Source organism: Aquila chrysaetos, chromosome 25, assembly GCF_900496995.4.
Source record: "Aquila chrysaetos chrysaetos chromosome 25, bAquChr1.4, whole genome shotgun sequence".
In the NCBI taxonomy this organism is placed as follows: domain Eukaryota; kingdom Metazoa; phylum Chordata; class Aves; order Accipitriformes; family Accipitridae; genus Aquila; species Aquila chrysaetos.
In genome coordinates this window covers 12,094,113-12,117,092 of record NC_044028.1, presented here as the reverse complement: position 1 = coordinate 12,117,092, position 22,980 = coordinate 12,094,113, and the positions used below count along the sequence as shown (strand labels likewise).

Genomic DNA, 22,980 nt, shown 5'->3' with positions numbered 1-22,980 from the left:
GTCGTCCTCAGACCAGAAAGAGCAGCTCCGAGAGGGGGAAGAAAAGCGGGAATAAAACTTTCTTCCTCGGAGAAAGAAGCAGAAATGCAAAACGTTGGGATAATTAAATGGTAAATGTTAAATTAAAATCACTAAGTGCCTGGTACGTTCCCTGTAAAAAGTTAGTGTTGTGAAATGCTGAAAAGGTATTGAAATACATACATTGATCTCCTAGATATTTACAAGTGTGACCTGAAAATGAAACTTTTAGTTTTCGTCTGCTGTTCATTATGGAGATCCCTTTGAATTCCATGTGTAACTTTTGCTGGACACCCAAGTTATATTCTGTCTTCCTGGATGAAAGGAGTTTTGTTTATTGACCTGTGGGTGGTACTGATCCCGGCTATCAGACTCTCTCTTTATTTTTTTGTTTTCTTTTGGTGGAAGAAGCATGTAAACATGTTAACAGAGGTACCTTTGTAAAGGTTGAGATCAGAGTTACTAATTTGGTGGTGCTGTAATGCAGGTGTGTTAAAAAATTAATATATCTATATCCTTTTGGGATGTTCTTTGAACTGTCATCAGGAAAACTCGTGCCTGTTGGCTTGACTGTACGAACAAATTTAAGTTCTTTAAAAGTTGCCATTTGTCAGCTTCTCTGTGATAACTGTATGCACGTGTGCCTGCCTGTGTTTCAGCAGAGCCATTCGAATTAGGTTCACCTGCAGTGAAAGGTGTCTGATCTAAATTACTTTACTGCATAATCAGCCTGTGTTAAGTTTGTTTGCTACTAACCCTGGCATAGCCCTCCCAAAGGTAATTCGTTCTGGTTTTCCAGCCCTTATGGGCATAGCTGATGGCCTGGCCAACCTGAACACTTGCTGGATGCAGCAAGTCTTGTTCATTGCTAGCTTCAAAGGACATGCCCTCATCTGGACTATGGAAAGCTGGGAAGCCAGAATAGTACTGTTGTATTCTGCTTTTGTCTTGATCGTTGTAGTCACCGCAGCACTTCAAAGTGTGATGATGCATAGGAGTGGAAACTGCCTAACTCAACTCTCACACCTGTAAATTTTATGATAAGGAGTGACCTCAGAGGGCCAGTTATCTTAGCTGACTGAAGAAGAGTTACTCTTAGTATTACCAAGATGGCAGTAGGAAGGAGCTAGATTTTAATAAATCATGTTTGACTGATGTCCTTCCATTTCTGGCCCACTAGCTTATTACAAAATATGCTCTTTTATGTGCCATACTTGCTAGTTGTAACTTGTCATCACAGTTCCTGTGCAGTTCATGTCTGTGTCGTTTGTTTCATTCATGTTTTTGTATCTTTATAAGCTGAGAAGTAATTTTGTGCTGGGAGGAAGCAGAGAGGACTATTTGAATTATGTGTAGAATTTGTATGAGTTGTATCTCTTCAAATGCACTACATTTTTAATAAATGTATTCGGTTGGCATCAGAAATAGTATTTAATGGTAAATCAACTTCTAATGCTAAAGTTCTTCCTTAACTGTAGGGAGAGATTGAAAGTTCAGTTTGAAATTGTAAAGGTCTTCTGAGTAGATTAAGAGGATTAACTTGATTGGGTTTTAAAAAAGTTGCCTACTCTCTAAGCTTAACGTGTCTGGAAAAAATGTTACTATATCTGTCTTAACAAAGTGCTATTTAATGGTGAGCTGATTTATCAAAACAATACATTTTAGAACTAAAAACATAAATTTGATTTTAAAATGTGTAATTGCCTGTGGTGTCTTGATGTCTGGATACTTTTGTTTGGAAGTGTCTTTTATGCTGGTTGTTACCCTTGTTTGAGCTCCATGTGAAAGCCCTTATTCTTCATGCCGAATCCTCCTTATGCAGTGTTCTCTTCTGACAAAATCTTTTTTAAAATGCTATGTGAATTTTCTAAAGGAAAGTCTTTAGAAGACTCCAATGCTGAAAAGTTGTCAGAGATTTTGTTGGAAGGAGAAAATAATCACCAGGTTTTTTTTCTTCCTTCCCTAAGCCTCACTCTTATGAGATGGAGGTGTTGCTTTAGGAGAGGGCTTTGATGTCTGGTTTAATGTAAAAAACTAGGCCTTTCTACAAATCTCCCCTACTCTTTTGAGGAGATACAGGGGAACACTCATATTTATGCAGAATTTGTGCAACTCTGTAACTGAGTTTATAAAGACTTGCTGTGGGGCAGCTGGACTGCTTCTCAGTTATCAATTACTTGAGCTTAGATTTTGTCCTAGCTTTATGAAGGAATGTTTCTGTTCACTATGTTAACTTTTAATCAACAGCAGTTGTCATGGAGGGATTCAAGAATGATGCAGTGTTACGGTAGAGTAGCCCTGCAGTCCTTGTTCTGCAGAGAAGACGGGAGACTCATCTTCAGGTAATATTTTATGTGAAGGGAAATATTTCTTAAAGTTACTCTATAAATTTATGGATGAACACTTAAAGGAAAAAAGAAACAGCTATTGTGTCTCAGATGCTCCTCTAATTTGTTACTTTAATTCTCTTTTAGGAAGGTCTCGGTGGGGTTGTAGACTATAGTATGGGGTGTGGGGAAGTCTGTATGACTTCTTTGCTATCAAAGAAACATCTCTGACTTGAGACAGTACAAATATTCTAAGAAATATATCACTCTAGCAACATTTGCGTAACACACAACAAGCTAATAGGCGAGAGTATGTAGCATTTAATATTGTACAGAGTAAAGAGAAATGTAATGATAGCCATTTGTAGAACATGGTTTAATATATTCAGGTTTTATTGAAAACGAGGGTTTAGCTTGCATAAGAAGTTCATTCAGCATAATCTCAAGCTTCATCAGTCCTTCTTGTCTTGGTGTTTACATCATAATACTAACATGAATACAAGTTTGGGGGGAGGGTTATGTGTTTGTATTTCTTGGTCTTTGTAAAACAATAAAAACCCCAAATTGCCACTTGGCACCAAAACAAGTGCTTTATCTCTGATATATTCTAAATATAAATTCTGTAATGCACAAATGCATAGTCAAAAAGTGCTGCGCTTGTTTTGCAATATTTATGTTTGGTGTGTGCTATCTGAAAGTAAGTTTGTGGCATATATAGTCTACAAACTTCTAGAATGGTTAAAGTTCATAAAGAAAAGTATTTTATTAAATTTACAGGGCATATTAGTAAGTTTCAATTTGTTCAGTTTTATGAGTACTACTTACTACTTTACAGGTTTTGTAATATTTGGCCAAGTTCTGATGTCATCAGCGTAGAACAGACTTTAATAAGGAAGCGGTGGGTGATCTAGTATGGGGACTGCCTCCACAAGAGGAGGTATAATAGTAAATATTTAAATGAAGCAGCTTCATAATGAAAAGAAGCTTGTGCATATTGAACAGCTTATAGCTCATTCTCCTGAAGAAATGCATAGAGGTGTTCTGGAACACAAATTGAGCAGAATACCAAATGCAAATATGCAATCCCACAATCCGGAACATCTTGAAAACCTTGGAAGAATTTGGGAGTGTCATGAATGAAAGTAGGTGCAATCTTTTCTACATCAGAAGTAATTTTCTAATCCTTTCTTTGCCATATGATAGTTCTGAAATATCTGTTAATCTCTCACAGAATAGCCTTATTCTTTGTACTTGGTTTTATTACAAATTATTTTTTATTGTGAACAGGTAGCTCCTATTCAGAAAAATATGATACAAACACTATTTCCTTTCTTGTTAAATTCAAGACTAGTACTGTAAAGTATAAAGAAGAATCGCAGTATTCTGTAGTTAAGAATGCGCATATAAACTTACTTCGGGATTATTTCTGTATTGTGACAATGTAACTCAATTAGGAACAGAAGTCTGTATTGCAAGGTGAAATACACCTAGCAATCTGCAATGGTAGTTTAATAGTTTTGACTTCACTCTGAGAAGCCTTAAAGGTTCATTTGCATAAGTGAACAAAATGTTGCATTTGACTCACAAATGAGGTTAAACTATCTGGGGAATAATCAGGAGCTTGCCTGATCACACAGGCACAGCTTTCTAAGAGATGTATCTATGTGGCCTGATCTGAGCAGCTCAGTGGAACCCTTCCACCAGTTTGCTCCAGGTCAGTGACATGAGAGGTTCACAATAGGAACACACACCTTTCTGGAATGCCTCGTTTATTCTGTATTTTGAGTTGCCCTTTTTCCCCTCCCTGAAAAAAATCTCACTTGGAGTGAGGAAGAAACTAGGTTTTTCCCTCTTCCTTTTTTACCCTGGCACTGTGAGTCATAACAATATTAGAGCCCCCCCCATCTCCCTTGCTGTTGCTTTTATACATGCAGGTTGTTCTCCTCTCCACAAGCTAGTGGTGTGGACTAATCCAAGAGATTATCCTTAGAGAATTTTGCTAGAGACATGACTCTCTGTGGTTGACAAAAATACATACTAGAATACTATATTTTCCCAAGTCTTACCACAGCATCTCGAGTTTTGATCAATTTTTCTTCTTTGATGGGGATGGATTTAAACTAGTTCTTGTTCAGTGAGCTCTTTAGTACCCCTGCGCAGTCACACGTGGTCAGTGCATGCATTATGTAACTTTAAAGTCCTCTTCTGTGCTGGACTTTAGAAGACTTTTTAAATAAGGTGTTTTGCTCTCGTGAAAAAGAACAGGGAATGTCCAAAATTACTTAATACATCTTTGCAGGTATTAGTACACTGTCAGAGCTTCTTAGGTTTGTGCAGTTAACACATGGTTACTCTCTGGGTAGCATAGGAAAAGCACTCCCTTCCAAGTTGTTCATACCTTCTAAAAACTACTATGGCAGGATAGGTATTCTTGGAAGCTTTGGTTTTTAAGATTGGGCTGAGCCAAAGAAACAGTCGTTTGTCAATGAACTAGTTAAGAGACGAGTGGTGGGGGGTGAACCCCAGCAACTGCACATCATGAAAATACGGTAACAAATGACAAAATAAGGACTGTATGGCTTATGAGTTATATAAAAAGGTCATTGATTACAATTGTTTTAATTTTTATGAAGCCACTTCATTTAAAATATATTGAAGAGTATCACATATATTTTACTTGTGTTATGTAAGATAGTTATACTTGTGCATACATAAGATTTTTTTTTTTTTTTTAAAGGATAAAAGTCCTGAAAAGTGAGAGTTCTTACCCTACCTTTTCTTGAGAAAAGACTAAAAAACAGGAAAGGAATTAATATGATAGTATTGCTGGGGGGGGGGGAGAAAAAGTCCAAACCTAAACTTTTAGAGTTCAGGAAATCTCTATTCTTACAGATTTTGGCTCTGATTTTGAAGACAAACCATCATTCCTTTGGACTTTGTCTAAGTGCAGGTTTCATTCTTACTCCTTTTTTTGAGAAAGGTACTTAGAACATAGGCCAAATGTTTCTGACTCATGAGAGTCAATTTTTGTTGATTATTATTAATGGTATTTTCCACTTTTAAGTAGTAAGCATGGACAAATGAACACAGTTTTCCTTTTTTATTTGAGACACTTAGCAAAAATGCTGAAATATCAAACATTTCCTCAGTAGCTACAATATTGCCACTATGTACAAAATATTTGATAAATGTAGTACACATATAAAAATACAGTATGCATTACATATATACAGTACAATGTGCAAAACATATGGCATTCAAACATATGGAATTGATTTTAGGGGTGCAAACAGCAAATACAAAGGCATCATGGTTTCTTATAGAAAGGCAATACATAAACTGACGCCCTGATTGCCATAATTTGCATTTAGTAAAGTAGTGCTTAAATGAAGAGGGCCCTAGAGATAGATGTCTATCTTCTTCTTTTCACAAAATGAGATGCTAAGACGTAATTATGACTATGAAAATAAGAAGAGAAACACCTACTAGGGTTAGCGTTATTTCTACTGCAAGCAGTACTGTGAAGAAAAATCCTATCTGGAAAAAAGCCTGTGCTATTACTTAATACAAATTTCTCAAACAACAAAAACAAATCTTTACTGTTAAACATCAAAAACAGCTTTGAAAATATCTACATCCTTGATTTTAAAAAAGTATGGATAATACTTTCGGGGATTTAATTTCCTATGCTTCAAAATATGAAGTGCCTCCTTTGGCAAAATAAATGGCAATGCTTTGGTTCCTATTTAAATTTTTATATTATTATAATTTATTTTAGGCTGTCTTTTGAATATCTGAGCTGTGTTTTTTATAAAAATAGCATGATTATATAGTTATTAACCATTCCCTGCTTTTTATTGAGAATTTGCTCTCATAGCTAGAATGGCTTTTTTGGCTAGATTTCTACAAATACATGTATGCACTTTTAACTTAAAAAGTCTTTATATTCAGTATTGGACACTACAAAATGATGTAGATGTCTCTTTTTTGCACTTTGTTCCTAGCAAACTGGTATAAAAGGAATATTTGAGATTACTTCAGGTTTTAATGAATGCTCTTTATTGGCCATGTATATACTATGTGCAACTCCATTCCACATATCCCACATAAAAACCCATCTCTAGTATCGTCTAGAAGTTATCAAAAGGCAATTTAATAGACCACAGTATAGTTTCAACAGCACATTTACTAGAGATAAGTGGAAGAAATTTTTTTCCAGTTTTAATAGAATTTGATTTAAGTTTATAATACACAGAAGATGCCATCCAAATAATAATTCTTTACATTGGTGAGCTTTAGTGTGTTTTGATTACATAATGCCCTTCCAGTTAAATGTATTCTATGATTGCATTTTCTCTGTCTTGAAAACAGTTCAGCAGCTTGTGCTTGGTTTCCAATTGTGGTGCCTACACTTTTCAGGCATCTGAATGTTTGAGATTACGTGACATAAAAGTTGAATATTGAAACTTCCATTTTGATCACCTGCTTCCTTGAACATAACTCCTGGTGGTGAATTTAGAAATACCTTGGAAAGAAATTGCATTATTAAGTAGTGATGATTTCTAAAAGCTGTGGCCTCAGCTTTTTGAAGGTCTGATTCTGAAAGCCCACACTGCTGGATTAGACTCTACAGAGATTTAGAGATCAACTGCCATAAATTAATTTTATTCTCAGAGAGAATTGCTAAATTTATGACAATGATTTCTTAACTATTTATAATGTTAAACAACATTTTGCCTGTAAACTTACTTGCCTTAACTAATGCTGAATGGCACTAAAAGTGCATAACAAATACCATTTCTGTATTAAAAGCATGATGTGACTCCTCTTGATTAACATTAGCCTTGTAAAATGTAAGTCTGAGCTCTGTGTCTCTAAGTGTGAACACCAACTTTCGATTTTCACACTGATAAAATGGTATTCCTAATTACTTTGAAGGATCTACTAACACCACATTTGATGGGAAGTGTTCTGTTAGTATATTGCAGGCATTAAATGGCAGATTTAGTGCCAGTACATTCCTTTGCAACTGTTCTCTTAATGAGAAATCTTCAGTTCTGTACAGTCAAACTGCACAGTCATGATTAAATTTAAGATGTATTGTATTTGTGTTACAAAAATTGTCATGTAAAACATGCACACACAGAAGTCTAAGTAAAATCTATTTCTGCCATAACAGGCATATATAACTATGGCAAATATATCACGTTTCAGAACAAAGTCTAAAGCAAACCATTAATACACAATTCTGAAATGTACAAAAAAGTAATCACACATTCCCTACACTAGAATATTTGTACTTCAAAACCTAAAATGATCCCATAATTTTTTTAATAGTTTTTTTTTTTTTTTCAAATAGACTTCTAGAGTAGAAAGCTATACTGTACTGATAACAACACATCTCAACTGTTTGGGTTTATTTCTGCACATAGATTCCTATGGATTAGTTAACATTCTACACTGTCAATAAGGATAGTTTTGTAGCAAGATGACTTTGCCAGTTTCAAGCTCTATTTACATGCACATCAAAAATGACAGTACAGTTGCTCTAGGTTACTTTGTCCTCTAAAAATTAATTTACTTGCCTCGTACTTAATCAGAAGGCAGGGTCAGGAAGGGGTAACTCTAACCACACATATGTGGTATGATGTCTGGTGTATCACATGTAATAAATTGACAGTACTGCAGAACACTAAATTTCATTCAAAGTTGTTCCTATCAGACCAAGAGTCCTTAATTCTTATTCTCATAACAGCTGAGGGCACTTACTATCTCAGAGTATTAGCTCCCAAGATAATATGATGAAAAGGAATGCAAAAAGTTGAATGTATTTGTTCAGTGTTACTGAAGATTCCTATACCATCAAAATTTAAGGCAGACAGTCCACGTGCAATATTGTACTCAAGTACTGTAGGCACAGCAAGAAGGAATAAGGAAATAGGTCTTTCAACTTCATCTTTTCTTGTGAAAAATCTCCATAGATTGTTTTTCTGTAGTTTAATCTTAAAGTAAATCGTGGCCTGTAAAACTATTGAAGAAATACAATGATTTAAAGTGCTGGTAACTGATATGATGCAAACATATGATGCCAGTTTAAACCTTGAATCAATGATGTAATCCACTATTTTATCTGAAGCCATTATTAGTAAACCAGACTGCATTTGCAGTTAATTCCACAACATTTTCTGACAAAAGTATTTTGTTTGATGTTAACATGATTGTGGTGTTTTTTTTTTTTTTTTCAAATGTGTTACAGGTTGCTAAATAGTTAACAGCTACTTTCTGTTTTCATTATTTCTTTGATACTCTTTGATATATATCATTAGTCTAAGAAGTAAGCAAAAGCTTCAGGGCATTTTTTTCATTAGCTCCTACAAAACTTTATTTTTGAAGGCTGGTGGTGAGGAAGAAATTCTGCAATGAGATCAGTTTTCAGACTAGAAAACGTATCAAGCTTCCATTGTTCAGGAAATAGGGGACCGTTTCTTTTTATCCTAATTTAGGAATTCCCTAATAGGAAATAATTCCAATTTTAAGTTTGATGATCATCCTACATCACCTATGGCAACATTTAACACCTACTACCTGAGAGACAACCACAGAACTTAAAAGTATTTTACCTCTATTTGCATTTTTTTGTTTTTCCAACTGCCATCATAATAGACTATGGAAAAACACAACTAAGGGCTTTAAAAAAAATATTTTCATGTGCTGTGCTTTGAGGTAAGAGCTTAATTTTTGCTATTATCTGTTTCAGATATGACATAGCCTTCTTATCACAAACCAGTACATCCTGATACTGCTATTTAGGATTCTCACTGAGCAGCTTCTCCGTTTAGCTTCCCTGATGTTATGTAGTGGTAGACAAAGCTGTTCAATAGATAAAAGTATTCATTAAGAAATGATGGTTGTCCTGTCAGTACTGTCCCCTGCAACTTGGTCTGATCCTACAAACATCTTTTATTGAGGGCATTGGGACTATTCTTGCATAGATGCTTGCAGGATCATAGTGCAGAACAGCATTAATTAAACTTTTCTACTTCCTCAAACTGTTGTAATATGCTGAGATACTGGATTCAATGATCTGTAACAAATATCCTCAAACACAGAGTAAATTAGGATATTTATTATTTCCACTATAGTAATCTTGTTTGAAGACCACTGTTCCCTTCTGTTCACAAAAATAAGCTATACAAAGTTAAAAGAGTATACAAATAACTGTCTGATATACACATTAAAACCTAGCTATTAAATGCAGAGCATTGCTATAGAAAATTCAGTGTTCTCAATATTACCTGGCGTAGCTACGGTGGATTTCTTGCAGTTACACTTAATATCCCTTTGGATGCAGTTAAATTCTTCCCTCGTGATTAAAGAATGAGGGAAGAGTTTTAAAAACCACAAAACCAAAATATAAAAACAACTTGAACAAATTAAGAGACTAGATACATGAAATTTCACTGAACCAGCCAGTGCTTCTACTTGCCTTTGCCCTCACAATTCATTTGGAACCTGGCTCAGGCTATCCACAGGAACAATGAAGTGCAGTGATACCTCACCCTCCCCCAAACATTTGCTCACTGTGTCAATACAGACAGTTGAAATCTCACTTTTTCTTCTTTAAGTTTAGCCATGTTGTGTTGCTCATTTAAGCATTACAAAGTCAGAGACATAACTTACTACTTAAATATTTGTGATGTGTTTACCTTGGGGTACTTCTAATCAGTAACTACAATCATCCTTTCCTGACTTGTGAAATACAGCTTTCAGAGGGCCCTAATCTGCATTACTGATAGGAGCATAAAGTAATTCACTGTTGTAAACTTGAAAATCAATAAGGAATTAGCTTCAAGCATTTGTTCTTCCAAACATTACTGTCTTAATTTATCTTAACTGCAATCAGAATGATATAATAATGGACCTCTGCTGTGAAGAGACTTGCAGGTCGTGTTCTCATTGGCTATAGCTTAATCCCAGTGCAACTGTAGATCTTGTGGATCTAGAAAGTCTGTGGAAAACACGCTGGGGGCAGTAGAACTGAGAGGAGTGAGTCCAGATGAGGAGCTGGGCATTGTAATGTCTAGCCATTCCATATTGTCCAAATTTGTATCAGGAAGGTCAAGAGACAGACAAGAATTATTCGTGGTAAACTGTGGGTCAGATGTTTCCATGGGTGAATGAGAGTGATCTAAAATGCTGGAGTGATTAAGTAGATCATTCTGGAGGTCTTCAATTAAAGAAAATGACTCTCTGTCCTCATTACTGCTTGTCAGTTGAGGAATTTCATTACCTGACGGTAAAGTTCCATCCAAGAGGGCTTCAAGTTGGTTTTCCAAACTTATAGACAAGCTGGTTGTTGGTTCTAAAGACACAGGAGGAGGGGCCATTTGGATTTGTGGTGGTGGGCGGGATATCACTGTATTCACTGGCATTGTAGTGATGTTGGCTGTTACTGGTCTCATTTTAGAAATGGGAGATGGTTCCTCCTTTATTGGCAGGGAAATCTCTGTAATAAAAAAAAAAAACCCACTACTGAATTCAGAAAAGATAATGACATATGTCCTCAGGCTTACAACTTCCAACCTTTTTTTGCCCACTTTGGGATGCATCCACAGTGAACTCAATGGACTAAGTCATTCTGCTGTTCTGATAATACTAACACTACATACATCAGACTATGTCAGGTACTCTATCAACAACAAAGTATTTTAAAACGAGTTCCAGAGTTCTGCTTTCAATAATACTTCAGCCAGTTAGAATATTTATATTGATGAAAAAAGGAACAATGTTCTAGATGTTAGCTTTGCCTCCTTCATGGTTATAGTTCTTCTGACTAGTTAGAATAATTATGGAACCAACATGTTTCCTCATTTGGAGAAGAGCACCTGAACCAATTTTCAGTTCCATCTCTGTTTGTTTAGCACTGTGTCTACCTTTATGAAGTAGAGTCCAGGAGATCAACTGATGTGATGAGGATGCATTTATTACTGATTCTAGAATCTAAAACTACTATTCTGTCAAGAAGTTCCATATAAGATAGTGGCAGTAACAATAAAAGCAAATAAAGCAAAGTAAGTTCCAGTTAATTCTTATATGCTAATGGAGTCCAATAATAAGATTAGACAGACCAGAATATGCAAATACTCTAGCACAGGTGATGTTTCTGCCAGCAAAAACACACCTGACAATATGTTTTGCACCAGTTTTCCAAGCAAAAACCACATCCTTAAAACCTGTAAGAGCATCTATTAAAATGATTGCTTAGTAAAAGCAAAGCATTACTAAACAGACCCTCTCACTCTCTTGAAGTACATTAATAAACTAAACATTTTTCAGTGTAGAACTCGCTTACGTAAGTGCAAGAGCTCCGAATGCTTTACTTTGTTTTTCATAAAGATGATCAGGAAACATTTGCTTTTTTATTGCAACTTAGCAAATATGGAGCAGTTGTTGCCTTTAAGATCCAATAGGTTTAGTAATGTAACACTCAAAGCAAAATATTTAAGTAAGCACATGAATGTTTCCTCCATCCTCTGTTCCAGAGGTAGAACTTCTTCAAACTACCCATGCAATATTTTAAGAAAAGCACTGAAAGCATTTTTTAATTTAGCTTGAGTTGTTCAGTGCACAGGTCACTTAACTCATGTCTGTCACTGTCTACTCCATTTTCTTCAGCTGACACTGCAATTTGCTTTAAAAAAGGAAAAATACTTTAATGTTTAGAATATCGCTAAAATATTCTAATAGCCTGCAATCAGTCACTTCTGTCCTGGCATTCACTGCCGTCAAGATCCTTGTATGACAGTAGTACAAAACATTAAGTTAATTGAATTGCTTGGCACCAAGAACATTTCCCAGTATTGTAATGGCTTCTTAGTCTACAAAGCCTAATTATGCCTGAAAGCCTCCTTCTTTTACTGCAAAGCTACTTTGTATATTACTTGAGTTATTTCAGTTCCTTTCTGATAGTTCCCTTATTTTAACTGACATAGAAAGTTGTTATTCATTAATGTCTCTATGTAGTTCATACATACTTTTTCCAGTAATGTATCTCTGATGTTTAGAGTTGATAATATATAGTTATATTTAATGAAATTTCAGTATCAACATGCTTTAACTCTTACTTTATTCTATTTTTTTGTATAATGTCAATATACATTGTACGGACTTGCTCAACTTTCCCTATTTTGATAAAATACGTCTGTGCTAACCTAAGGTGTTATTTTAATTGTTTGAATGCACTATGGATTATTGCAAAGGTCTGCCTGGGCTAATTTACAAGCAGAGAAGTTCTACAGTAGGTTGACTGTATGTGTTTTGGTAAATGTTTTCTTTAATAAATAATTATTGCAAACCTTCAGAAATATTAGTTTAATTCAGGCTGGATAGCTTCTACCTCCTCTCCCTGGAAGAATTCTTTCCTTTCATTCCTTTAATTATAGCACTGACTTTTTATTATCAGGTTTTAAATCTCTACATCACACAGATGCCAATTATCTTACCTCCGCTCTTGATGAGAATATCAAAAAGATCATCCATCTGCTGACTGTGCACACTGGAAATCTGTAGTGCATGAGAAAAGGGTTATTCTTTTTCATATAGTATTTTTTCCTAAGCTGACTGATCCTAGCTTCTCTCAATAGTACATAAGTACTAACCTATGATCAAGACTAAAATTCTTCATGTGAAACTGTCAATCTAGAAAACAGAGAAACAGTTTGGAGAGACACTTGTATTGTAATCCCTGTGGTCAGTTTCAGTACAAAGGAATAGGGAAAAAATCTGAAATGCAAGACAAAGATTTCATGAATGCAACCTAGAAGAGAGGTGCAGAAAACTAGGGATAAGAAGGAGAATTACTAACCCTGTTTTGTACCAGGCCAGGTATCTGGAATAACTGCAGGACTTTGCAGGCTGCACCCTGAACTGCTTTCTCTCAGAGATATCCTGCGAAAGCCATCATGTAAGACGCATTTTGTTAGGTATAGGTTTGTGTTTTTTTTTTTTTTTCAACTTGTAGATTCATGTTCTTTTCTTTTTTAATGGGGCGGGGGAGCTTTCATCAACTGTTTATCTGTTCGTTTTAAATAGCCATCTCCTGAATATCTGAACCTTAAGCAAAAGGTAACAAAACCTCTGCAAACCCATTCTTTCAAAAACGGTCTAGGAAAAGTGGCGACTTTTGTGATGGTCTCAAAATGAAAACAGTGTTTTAAAACATTGGTTATACTCTGGAGATGGGAAGTAATTTGTCATCAGTTGATCTAGCTCCTGGAAAGACACCAGTGGAGAGGCACTTTGCTAACTGGTAGTGATAGAATCACGTAAGACCACCTGTGTGCCTTCATTGTCAGGATGTCTCACACATGCCAAGAACATATAAAATAGCATTAGATACCTATGCTTCTGCCTGAGTGTCTGCCACCACAAAACCAGCAACCAATACCAAGTCACCACAAGGTTTTATCTTTTAGCATAGTTCTGAAATGCATGAGGTTAGGGATGCTCATTAGTTTTGTTTGCGATTTTCCTCCAACACGAAGGTTATCGTAGTACACTGACAAAGCACTCGGTAGGATTATTCATCAAGCTTACTAAATATAGACTCTTTTCAAGCAAGCACCTATGCTCATGTTTACATATGTTTGCCTAAGTGTGTATAAACACACTCACACACATTCTCCTCAAGTTTACACACTTTGGAAAAAATATTTTCTCTTCTAAGTCTGAACCTTGGGTATCATACATCCTTGAAACAAGTCAGTTGAAGGCTAGTTATTGTTAAGTACCAATAGCAGCATTATCCCAATTATATATATGTCACCAAGTGGATACTGCAAGGCTCATTTACATGTCTGTTGCTTTTAATGAAAAGAATCATGAAACAAGAATCCTGTAGTTAAACACAATTATGAAAATATTAACAGAGTATGTTATAAAATCTTGACACCAAACAAAAAACTAAAATAAGCAATGGATTTGATAATTCTAAAGAAAAAAAAATGGGTTTAGTAGACTAAACAGGAGAAAATAACTACCTCACGGTGCGATGTCTGAATATTGCGGGTCTGTTTTATGGCCTCTTCATAACGAGGAGGATCTTTTGTCTTGGATACTGTGTTGTTGAAGAGGGATTGTTGAACTATGTAAGGCTGGGCTTGAGATGGAGAGCCAGGCTGCATGAAATAACAAAATAATGACTAAACAATATGTTTTAGTGAATTCAAGATGTATCAAGTTCTACAGATTATCCTATTTTGTCATACCAATCTACATATTTACAAATAACAGTAGCATAGGTGATCAGAGGGATAAAATAATAGTTTCTTTCTCTCTCTCTCATACATACATACATATATGCATTATTAAAATCTACAAAACATTCTTCCTCCTGGAGTGAACTGCCGTATGTACATAGTCACATATTATTTAAGAATAAAAATATAAAGCTGAACTTTATGGAACACTGTTGGGCTAACCTTACCTTGTTAGGAGTAGCAGGTCCATTCTGCACAGAGGGGACCTGATTACCACCAGTGTGAACATTAGAGTTTGACGTTTTATTAATAAAAGATTGTGAAGGTGTTGTAACTGATGCCGTCTGATAGGAAAATACTGTATTTGATGTGGTAGGTGGAAAAACCTGTAAAGGATTAATATATCAGTCTTAGGTTGTGGTTTTTTTTTTTTAAATTAATAACATTGGGTAAATGACATTAATAAAGTTTTAAGACTTTTTTTTAAATACTTGCTTGCTTAAATTCCCTATTAATGGAATGTTATTTGTACTGATTATTCCCTCCAGTGGAATAATTCGTAAATCTAGAACAATTACTCTTTGAAAGAAACTTTGTGCTGTGACATGCTTTCATTCATCACTGATGACTAAAAATATTTTCCTGCAACTTTCCAGAAGTGTGAGGAAAGTGTAATATAATTTTTCTAAAATACATTCAGAAGAGTATGGAACAGTTTAACGTAGTATGCATGACTTCCCCACCTAGTGGACAGTCAATAAAATGAACTTACTTCTGGCCTGATACAAACTAGTATATGTATCCACACTTGTCCTGTGCTGCCTGCTTTAAGACAGAAAGGTTTTGTTTGTGCCATATAATTCTAGTTTCTTTTAACTACAGCTATCTATGAGTAGCGAGGGAGAGGCAAAAGATATAACTGATGAACTTGGGTATCAACTGTGAATTTGGTTACTGGTATATAAACTTTTTATTTCTTCAACTGAGAGTCCATACACTCACTGCAAATGATTCCAAGCAGTATCCTACTTCTCATATTTTTAAGTTAAAGGGAGAGGAAGAGGAGCTATGAATGTATGAGCGCATAAGACTGTTCTTTTAAATGCAGTATCGCTCCCACATACCTTTATGAGGTGTGACAAATCTCAGATTGGGGATGGAGATAAAGCTAGGATAAGCTCTGTGGAGTACAGTCTGAATACCAGATTGTCTGCTGTGAGAGGGTTTAATACAGTTTTTGTTAGCCAACTGAATCATCTGTGTGAAAACTGTTGTACTTTTCCAGCTGTCTACCACTGAGGTGAATGGCTGTGGAGATGTCTCCTTATTACTGAATGACTTGAAGAACAAGGGCCATGTAGTAGCTAGAATGTTAAGACACCTCAAGTGTGTAGGAGAAAATAAATGGAATAATCAGCTGGTTTGCATAAAAATCTGAGCTACCTGAGAAAGTCTAGATGAATTCAAGGGAAACCAGTTCTGGAAAACAACTATTTATGGAGGTAATCACTATTAGGAAGACCAGCTTCACTAAAAAGTGTGACATTAATAAGTAGCATTACTCACTCACAGTTCATTAGCTCAATCTGACTGCTGAAATATCCAAGCCTCATGAAATGCAAACAACAGACAGGTAGATCTAATGCTGAATGCATGAAGACTGTCCTGATCTATTGTATCACATCAGTATTTTACATTCGGATATAAAAAACAGTGCAATTATGCTGCTTGGTTTCCTATGTAAAAGATGGCAGTAGATGTGTGAGAAAAACAGCTAGGATAGGCAGGCATTCAGCTCCAGGATAGCCAGATGCAGACTAAAGTCTGCTGGGAACTATGTGGTCTCCATGACAACTGATCTGAATAGGGCAAAAGACCAGAGGGTACAATTCTTGGTTATCTCCTGCAATCATTTCAAGGAACTTCTAGACAGCAAAGGAAGCAAACTGCTAGTCTCTGGCACAGGTACATGCCTCAGGATGACTGGAAAATTTCTATATGGGACCTGTCGAATTAGCAACATAAGATTAGCCCCTCACCAAATCCCAGAGAACCTGGACGAAATCTGCTTTTTGGATATATGTCAGTTTTGACTTCTGTAGGACAACCTCAATGTCCCTGAAATTAAACAGATTGAACATGTAGTCTGAAGAGTAATGATGCTCATTTAGTTGTTCCCCTTTATTAGCCAGCTGTCTAGAGAATGGCAGGGCATAATCATACATCTTCTATGATAAATTCTGACCTGGAACAAGAGCCTTAGCAGAAGCAGATCAAGGACAATGCACAGATAGAAGCCCCAAATCACATCAGGACATGGGTTTTATGATGCACTTTTGTAAATTGAAATATAAACTTCAAAGGATGAGATATTTTGTAACAGTTACATAAAATACTGTAAAAATTACCCTCTTCATCTTGAAATGTCAGTTGTTTCTGAATTATCCTTTCCTTGGGGCAGGCTGAAAAACCTTGTTGTCCTAAGTGATAGGAGCCTTAGAGTCGATAACACTGATAAGGAAGAAATAAAGGTCCAAAACCAATCTCTTGAGTTCCTAATAATAGAGGTCAGCCTGGAAGAGGCTCAAAGGAGGAGAAAGCCTTTTCTTTTGTGATGACTGGTGCCAATGAGTTGGTATCAGTTACCATATGAACATGACTGGATTGGCACTCACAGCTGTGCATCCAGTGCTGATGAACATCTGTTTTGGAATAGGAAATTTCAGAGCTGATTGTTTTGGGTAGGGAGGAAGAGAAGTATCTCTCTGAATCACTCTCTGCATTCCTCAGGAAGAGATGTATATGTGGTGGAGTTTTGACTGACTGGAATTGCTATGCTCAGTATCTGAGCCCATAGTTGCCTTCTTAAGTAAGGATGAAATCAACAAGGAAAGCAGGAGAACTAAAAGGAACTTGTATAAAAGAATAAATCTCTGAAGTCATAGGTAAAAGCTTTCTCTTAGGAACTGCCTACAAGAATCTTCCATTTTGAGCCAGTGGCAAATAAGAGAAACTGACTGGAATATCTGATACACCACGTGTACCAAGCATGAGGAAGAACGTAGTAGGAGTGGTGCCATAAGAGTACCATTAAGATAAAAATTCTTTAGCCTTACATGTATTTATTTGCAACTGAAAAATAAAGTCCTGCACGGACCAAAATTCTGGAAAGAAATGGAGTTACAAGTCCATTATATCACACAGAAAAACATGGTACAGAGATGTTAGGTGACTTGATCGTTTATATATGACACAGATGACATAAAAGATTCTAAAAGGGCTGCCTAGAATTAGATTACACAACTATTTATCTTAATGCTTATTGCTATCCACAAACCTTTCTGATTTGTTGGGTCTGACCAAGTGCATGCTGCGTGATGGTGGTTTGTTTTGATTGTGGAGTATGCATCTGAGGTGCTGTCTGGACCAGGCCAGAAGAAATAGGAGCAGGTATTTGTGATGGGGTCTGTATTCCAGCTTGTGACTGAGCCTAAAGGATGAAGATAAGATATTTGCATTATTCGTATCTCACAGTAAATTACATAATGTAATAATCCATTGCATAGATTATGCAGAATAGCAATAGCATGTATTCTGGGAAGGATGAGCATGAACTGTATATAGGAGACAAAATTTTTACTCTCTTTGGTACTGGTGAGTTGCCAGCTAAAAGGTGGTGTTTATTTTGCCAAAGGAGCGTAAGAAAGATAAAGACAAACTGGAGAGGGTCCAGTGAAGAGCAATGAAAATAGTAAGAGAGAGAGAAAGCATAACCAGTAAGAAAGGACTATAAGAACTGGGTTTGAGTAACCAGAAAGACAAAACTGATGATGCAAGAAAAAGGTTGTTTTTAAGCAGATCGTAGTAGTTTTTAATGGCCACTGAAAGGCAAGAAGCGTGTCTAGCCTCAGGAAAGACACTTTTAGCTGGTAGTTAGGAAAACTTTCTGCAATATCAGTGAAGTATCAGAACAAGCTGCTTAAGGTTGTTACAGAATTCTAGCAGGAATTTAGAACAATTTAGACAAAGATCTGTCTGGGTGCGTAGCTACCAGGAATAGCTCTTGCACTGTGGACTGCGGGGCCCATCCCCATCAGAGTTTTACAGCCCTCGTTAAGTTTTGCTAAATGTGATAGCACACATGCTAGCACCAAAGCCCAGGCCCACAACATGCCACCACAGCCAAGTACATGCTGGAGCTGAAAGAATACTTTGCTGGCACAATAACCACGTGAGTGGCAGGGGATTTCATCTAGCTATGTCCCAATACTACCTATAGTCAACCTAAAAATAGTATTTGTGTAACCACGATGGTTTCTTTTTGGAACTCTGCTGGAGTTCTACAACGTAGCATTCACATTTTTAAATCTAATGAGCTATCACCACACAAGGAAGTTCTAACACATGTTTTGCAAACAGGTATACCTCAAAATAAAGTACTGGGTTTGTAGCTCTCTTATTACAATTTGGAGTTGACAGAATGGTGGTATATGCTGATATAAATCAAAACCAACTGTGCATGGAGGCACTACACGGTAAGACAATTACTTTTCAGGAAAGAGTATCTGGGAACAAAAATCGCAAAGAAAGCAAGTACCAGAAGAAGTTATAAAGAGACTGCCTCTTAAGTTTTTCTACTGTTTTCCCTAAAGCAGAAGCAGGCTGAGCCCGATTTTTAAGTTACTTACAAGCACCACATTTACCTATTTATAATAAATTATGCAAATAGTGCCATGCAGTTTACATGATGAAGAATAAAAAACACCCTTACCTGCAACTTTATATTTCCAACTGGTAGCTGCACTGCAGTGGTAGAATTCGGTCCCTGGATAGATAGTGGAAGGAGCAGCTGGGCAGTTCCTTGGGTAGTTAATAAAGCTTGAGGTTGGGCAACAACTGCAGTTTGCGGCTGCCTCTGTGGGTTAACATAAAATTGAGAAATGGCATTCTGAGGTTCAGCTTTGGCCACAGGTATCTCCTGCTTGATAATAACTGCCTTTTTGGCAACTGGATTCTGGCCACTCGTATATACCGATTGTCCTAAAGAATGACTAGCTACAGGTACAGATTGACTTGTACTAGAGCAGTCAGTTAGAGCATTTTCATCTTTGACAACAGCACTGAATTGCTTCTGTTCCAAAGCAGCTGAGTTACCAGAAGTCTGAGACTGTTGCTGTTGTCCCCGCTTTTCAACCTCAAGTTGCATTTTCAGTACTTCCACGAGTTTTTGCTCTTGTTCCAGTTTCCTTTTGAGCTCTTCAATCTGCTTTTCTTTTTCTTGAAGCTTGCGGTCCTTTTCTGCTACATCAAACTCCATAGTTGAGATGCTTCCATTACTGCGATTCTGATTATCATCACTCATATTTGCTCTTAGTGGTGAAGTACTTAAGAATTGGGATGGTGACACCATGTTCATAATTTCTGTGAAAGTATCTGCCATACTAGTATCATCTGTGCTTAGAGTAGATTGTTCTGAAGGAGAGGGAGATATAGGCAAAGGAGAGTTAATGTTTTCAGTATTTACTACTTTGCAGCCAGGTCCAGTAGATGTTTTTTCTGGAGGAAAGCTGGATATTGTATTAGCCACTGGTTTATTTAGTGTTGCAACAGGAAATGCCACAGTCACTTCCCCAGTGTTACCTGTGGCCCCAGTAGAAGTGGTTACTGTAACAGAGCTACTAGTAGTGACCCCATTGTTATTAAGATCTTGATAGGGTTTCAGACGCTCAATAAGATCTGTTTTTGTTCCAGACACTGGTAATCCCCTCAATTTCAACTCCATTTTAAGCTCAGCTACCTGAAATAAAATAAAGCATGACAGTAAAAAAATAAAATATTAAAACTTATTTACATACATTCTACCACATTACATCTTAATAATGATTTTTCAGCATATTCACTAGTTATTACACCTCGGGGTTCTGACAGCATGCATGATCCATGGGCACAGTTCCATGACCTGCTACTTACTTTCACTGTTTAAGTGGCCAAAACCTTAGTAGTGTTCAGTTTTTGTACAATGCATAGTAGCAAAGTTATGGTGATTTTTCATAAATATTCAAAATAGGAGAGTGATTGTACAGCTCCAATTCTGGGCTAAAAACTTCTGAAGCAAACCTGTAGATGATGGCAGCAGTGCAGATAAAAGCACTGAACACTAGCACACTGAACCCCTTTGTTACACCATCAAGACAGATAGATCTATTTCTGAGAAATTTTATCAGGTCAGTTGGATGATTCAATAGACCCATCAAACACAAAAGGCTCGCTCTCTCTAATTAGCAACTGAACAGTTACAGCTATATGCCACCTGGCTTTCTTTTACAAACATAAAAAGTTTAAGCAGTCAAAATTAAACCAGTATCTGATAGAAAAAAAGTGAAGTGCAAATGTGTTGAGTGTAAATTAATTCTGTGCTTCAAAATATCAATTAAGAAAGAACAGTCACAATGAATGGCTTCTGTGTATGATCTACATACACCACATCTAACTGTAGAGTGTTTGGGCTATACGTATGTTAGAACCACCTCCAGAAAAATAAAAGGTAGTGACCTCAGTAATATTTCAGTATTTTGCCAGTCTAGAATTTTAAATTACAGGTCCTCATGATTTGGAAATGATGAAAAGTCACAGCAATCCATTTAACATCTCTAAGAACCACAGCAATTTTATGTTAAATAACTGTCTACTTAACAATGATTATCAGCTGTCTCTCCCAGTCTAGTATCCTTGACACTTGCTTAAGAGTGCATTCCAATTTTTTTGTTTTTCAACAATGCATTTCTGAATTCTTAATCAGAACTGATTTAGATGATTGATTGTTAAAACCACCACCAGCAAGTCTGCAAGTATGGCTTATGTTACTGTTACCACATTAGCAGAAATACCAATAAATTATGCAGAAATGGCTAAGTGAACGGCTTTAATTACTGCAAAGCACAAATTCAGATATTAACTTAAATATCTTAAAAAGTTAATAACTTAAAGTTTGAAAAGCTTATTTCAAACACTGTTGTTTGAATTGCATTTTATAGACTTGTTTCATATTAAAAGATTGGCTTTAACTGATGACAATACATTACTGTCTTGAGAATCTGGTCTTCCGAAATCTCTTTTTTATCCTTTCAAGTCTAAAAGAGATACTCATTCCCATCCCTCAGAAACCCAACACCTTGGTAAAGGAAGGGAGAAATGAATAAACTGCCCACTAGATGTCCCTGCTCTTCCGCTCAGGTCTGGCACATTGGTGTAGTTGCTGTTGAAAGGATCTGAACCTAAACCCCCACAAGCTGCTTCAGATTCATTTTCATTAAGTCCCTCAAAGTATTAATTCCTGTGAATGTACTTCTGAAGGAAGAAAATCGTATGCAATGCCTTCATATTACAGTTTAAACAGAGTTTACACAGTTATATTTATAACTTCAAGAAGCTTTTATGAAATTTAGTGTTCATTTTCAGATGTGTTGAACTCTGGTATGATCTCTTATTTTCTATTCTCTTTTACTAGTGTTATTTCTGTGTTGCTTTATAGCAGTGACTTCTCTGAATATGTTATTACTCGGGCATCTTTTAATTTATACTACTTAACCTCTTCATTGATATATTAAAATTGTCAAGAGGAAATTACTGTTCCAGTGTTTAAATCTGCCTGGGCTAAAACTTCACATGAAGTGCACCTCATAGTTTACCCAAGGTATCAAATTATGTACCTACACAATCTGTCTGAAATTATTCTTCCTCTTCTAATTCTTTGGGAGAGAAATGTCATTTCTAGAACATATCCACGTGAGGAGGCTAAATGAAAACAAATATTTAAGTCTAGAAGAGTTGTGTATGAAAACTTTGACAACCTTATTCTAAACAGTTAAGAAAAAAAATACAGTTTTCATTGGTAAATAATATCCCGGCTTACTCTTGACAGTAACAGTTTGCAAGTTACAACCTATAGTGGTGCACAGGAATGGACAAATCCTTCTTATTTTTTACCTTCAAGTCATCCAAGCTTGACGGTAGAGGTCCTGGTTTCCGGCTAGGAATATTACTATTCTGTCTCGGTGAGCTGGCAGCTGATGTTGGTGTACTGTTGTTCAAAGTATTCAGTGGTGTATTCCCGTTGTTACTCTGTTTGTCATTCAGTGGCCTTCAAGTGATAAGAAAAAGGGGGACAAAAATGTCAATGCTAAACACATGTTTTCAGTCAAGAAGCTGTGATTCTGAAAATCATATGCAATGTTATGCATACAACTTGTGTCTATCAAGTTAATGAACAAATTAATTTTTTTTACAAATAGATATTTAACACAAAACATTACCATTAAATATTTTTAGTATAACAGCACAGAGAAGTATGTTGCTATTTTATTTTCTCTTCAGTTGAG

The 22,980-nt window shown here is 36.2% G+C and overlaps 1 protein-coding gene across 8 annotated transcripts in view; it reads right to left on the bottom strand.

The window, feature by feature from the left end:
• Window positions 1-5,430: 5,430 nt before the first annotated feature.
• MRTFB (myocardin related transcription factor B) overlaps window positions 5,431-22,980 on the bottom strand; it is an 85,069-nt gene continuing 67,519 nt past the window's right edge. For 7 of the 8 annotated variants that reach the window (XM_030002155.2, XM_041120251.1, XM_041120252.1 and 4 more), the window contains 7 exons: window positions 22,589-22,742; window positions 19,374-20,399; window positions 17,940-18,092; window positions 14,830-14,988; window positions 14,384-14,521; window positions 12,848-12,908; window positions 5,431-10,851 (listed from right to left, as the gene is read on the bottom strand). In XM_030002155.2, the coding sequence (XP_029858015.1) occupies window positions 10,313-10,851; window positions 12,848-12,908; window positions 14,384-14,521; window positions 14,830-14,988; window positions 17,940-18,092; window positions 19,374-20,399; window positions 22,589-22,742 (2,230 nt within the window). In that variant the 3' untranslated portion in view covers window positions 5,431-10,312. The remainder of the gene's footprint in view (window positions 10,852-12,847; window positions 12,909-14,383; window positions 14,522-14,829; window positions 14,989-17,939; window positions 18,093-19,373; window positions 20,400-22,588; window positions 22,743-22,980) is intronic. The other variant, XM_041120253.1, reaches the window with a different exon arrangement.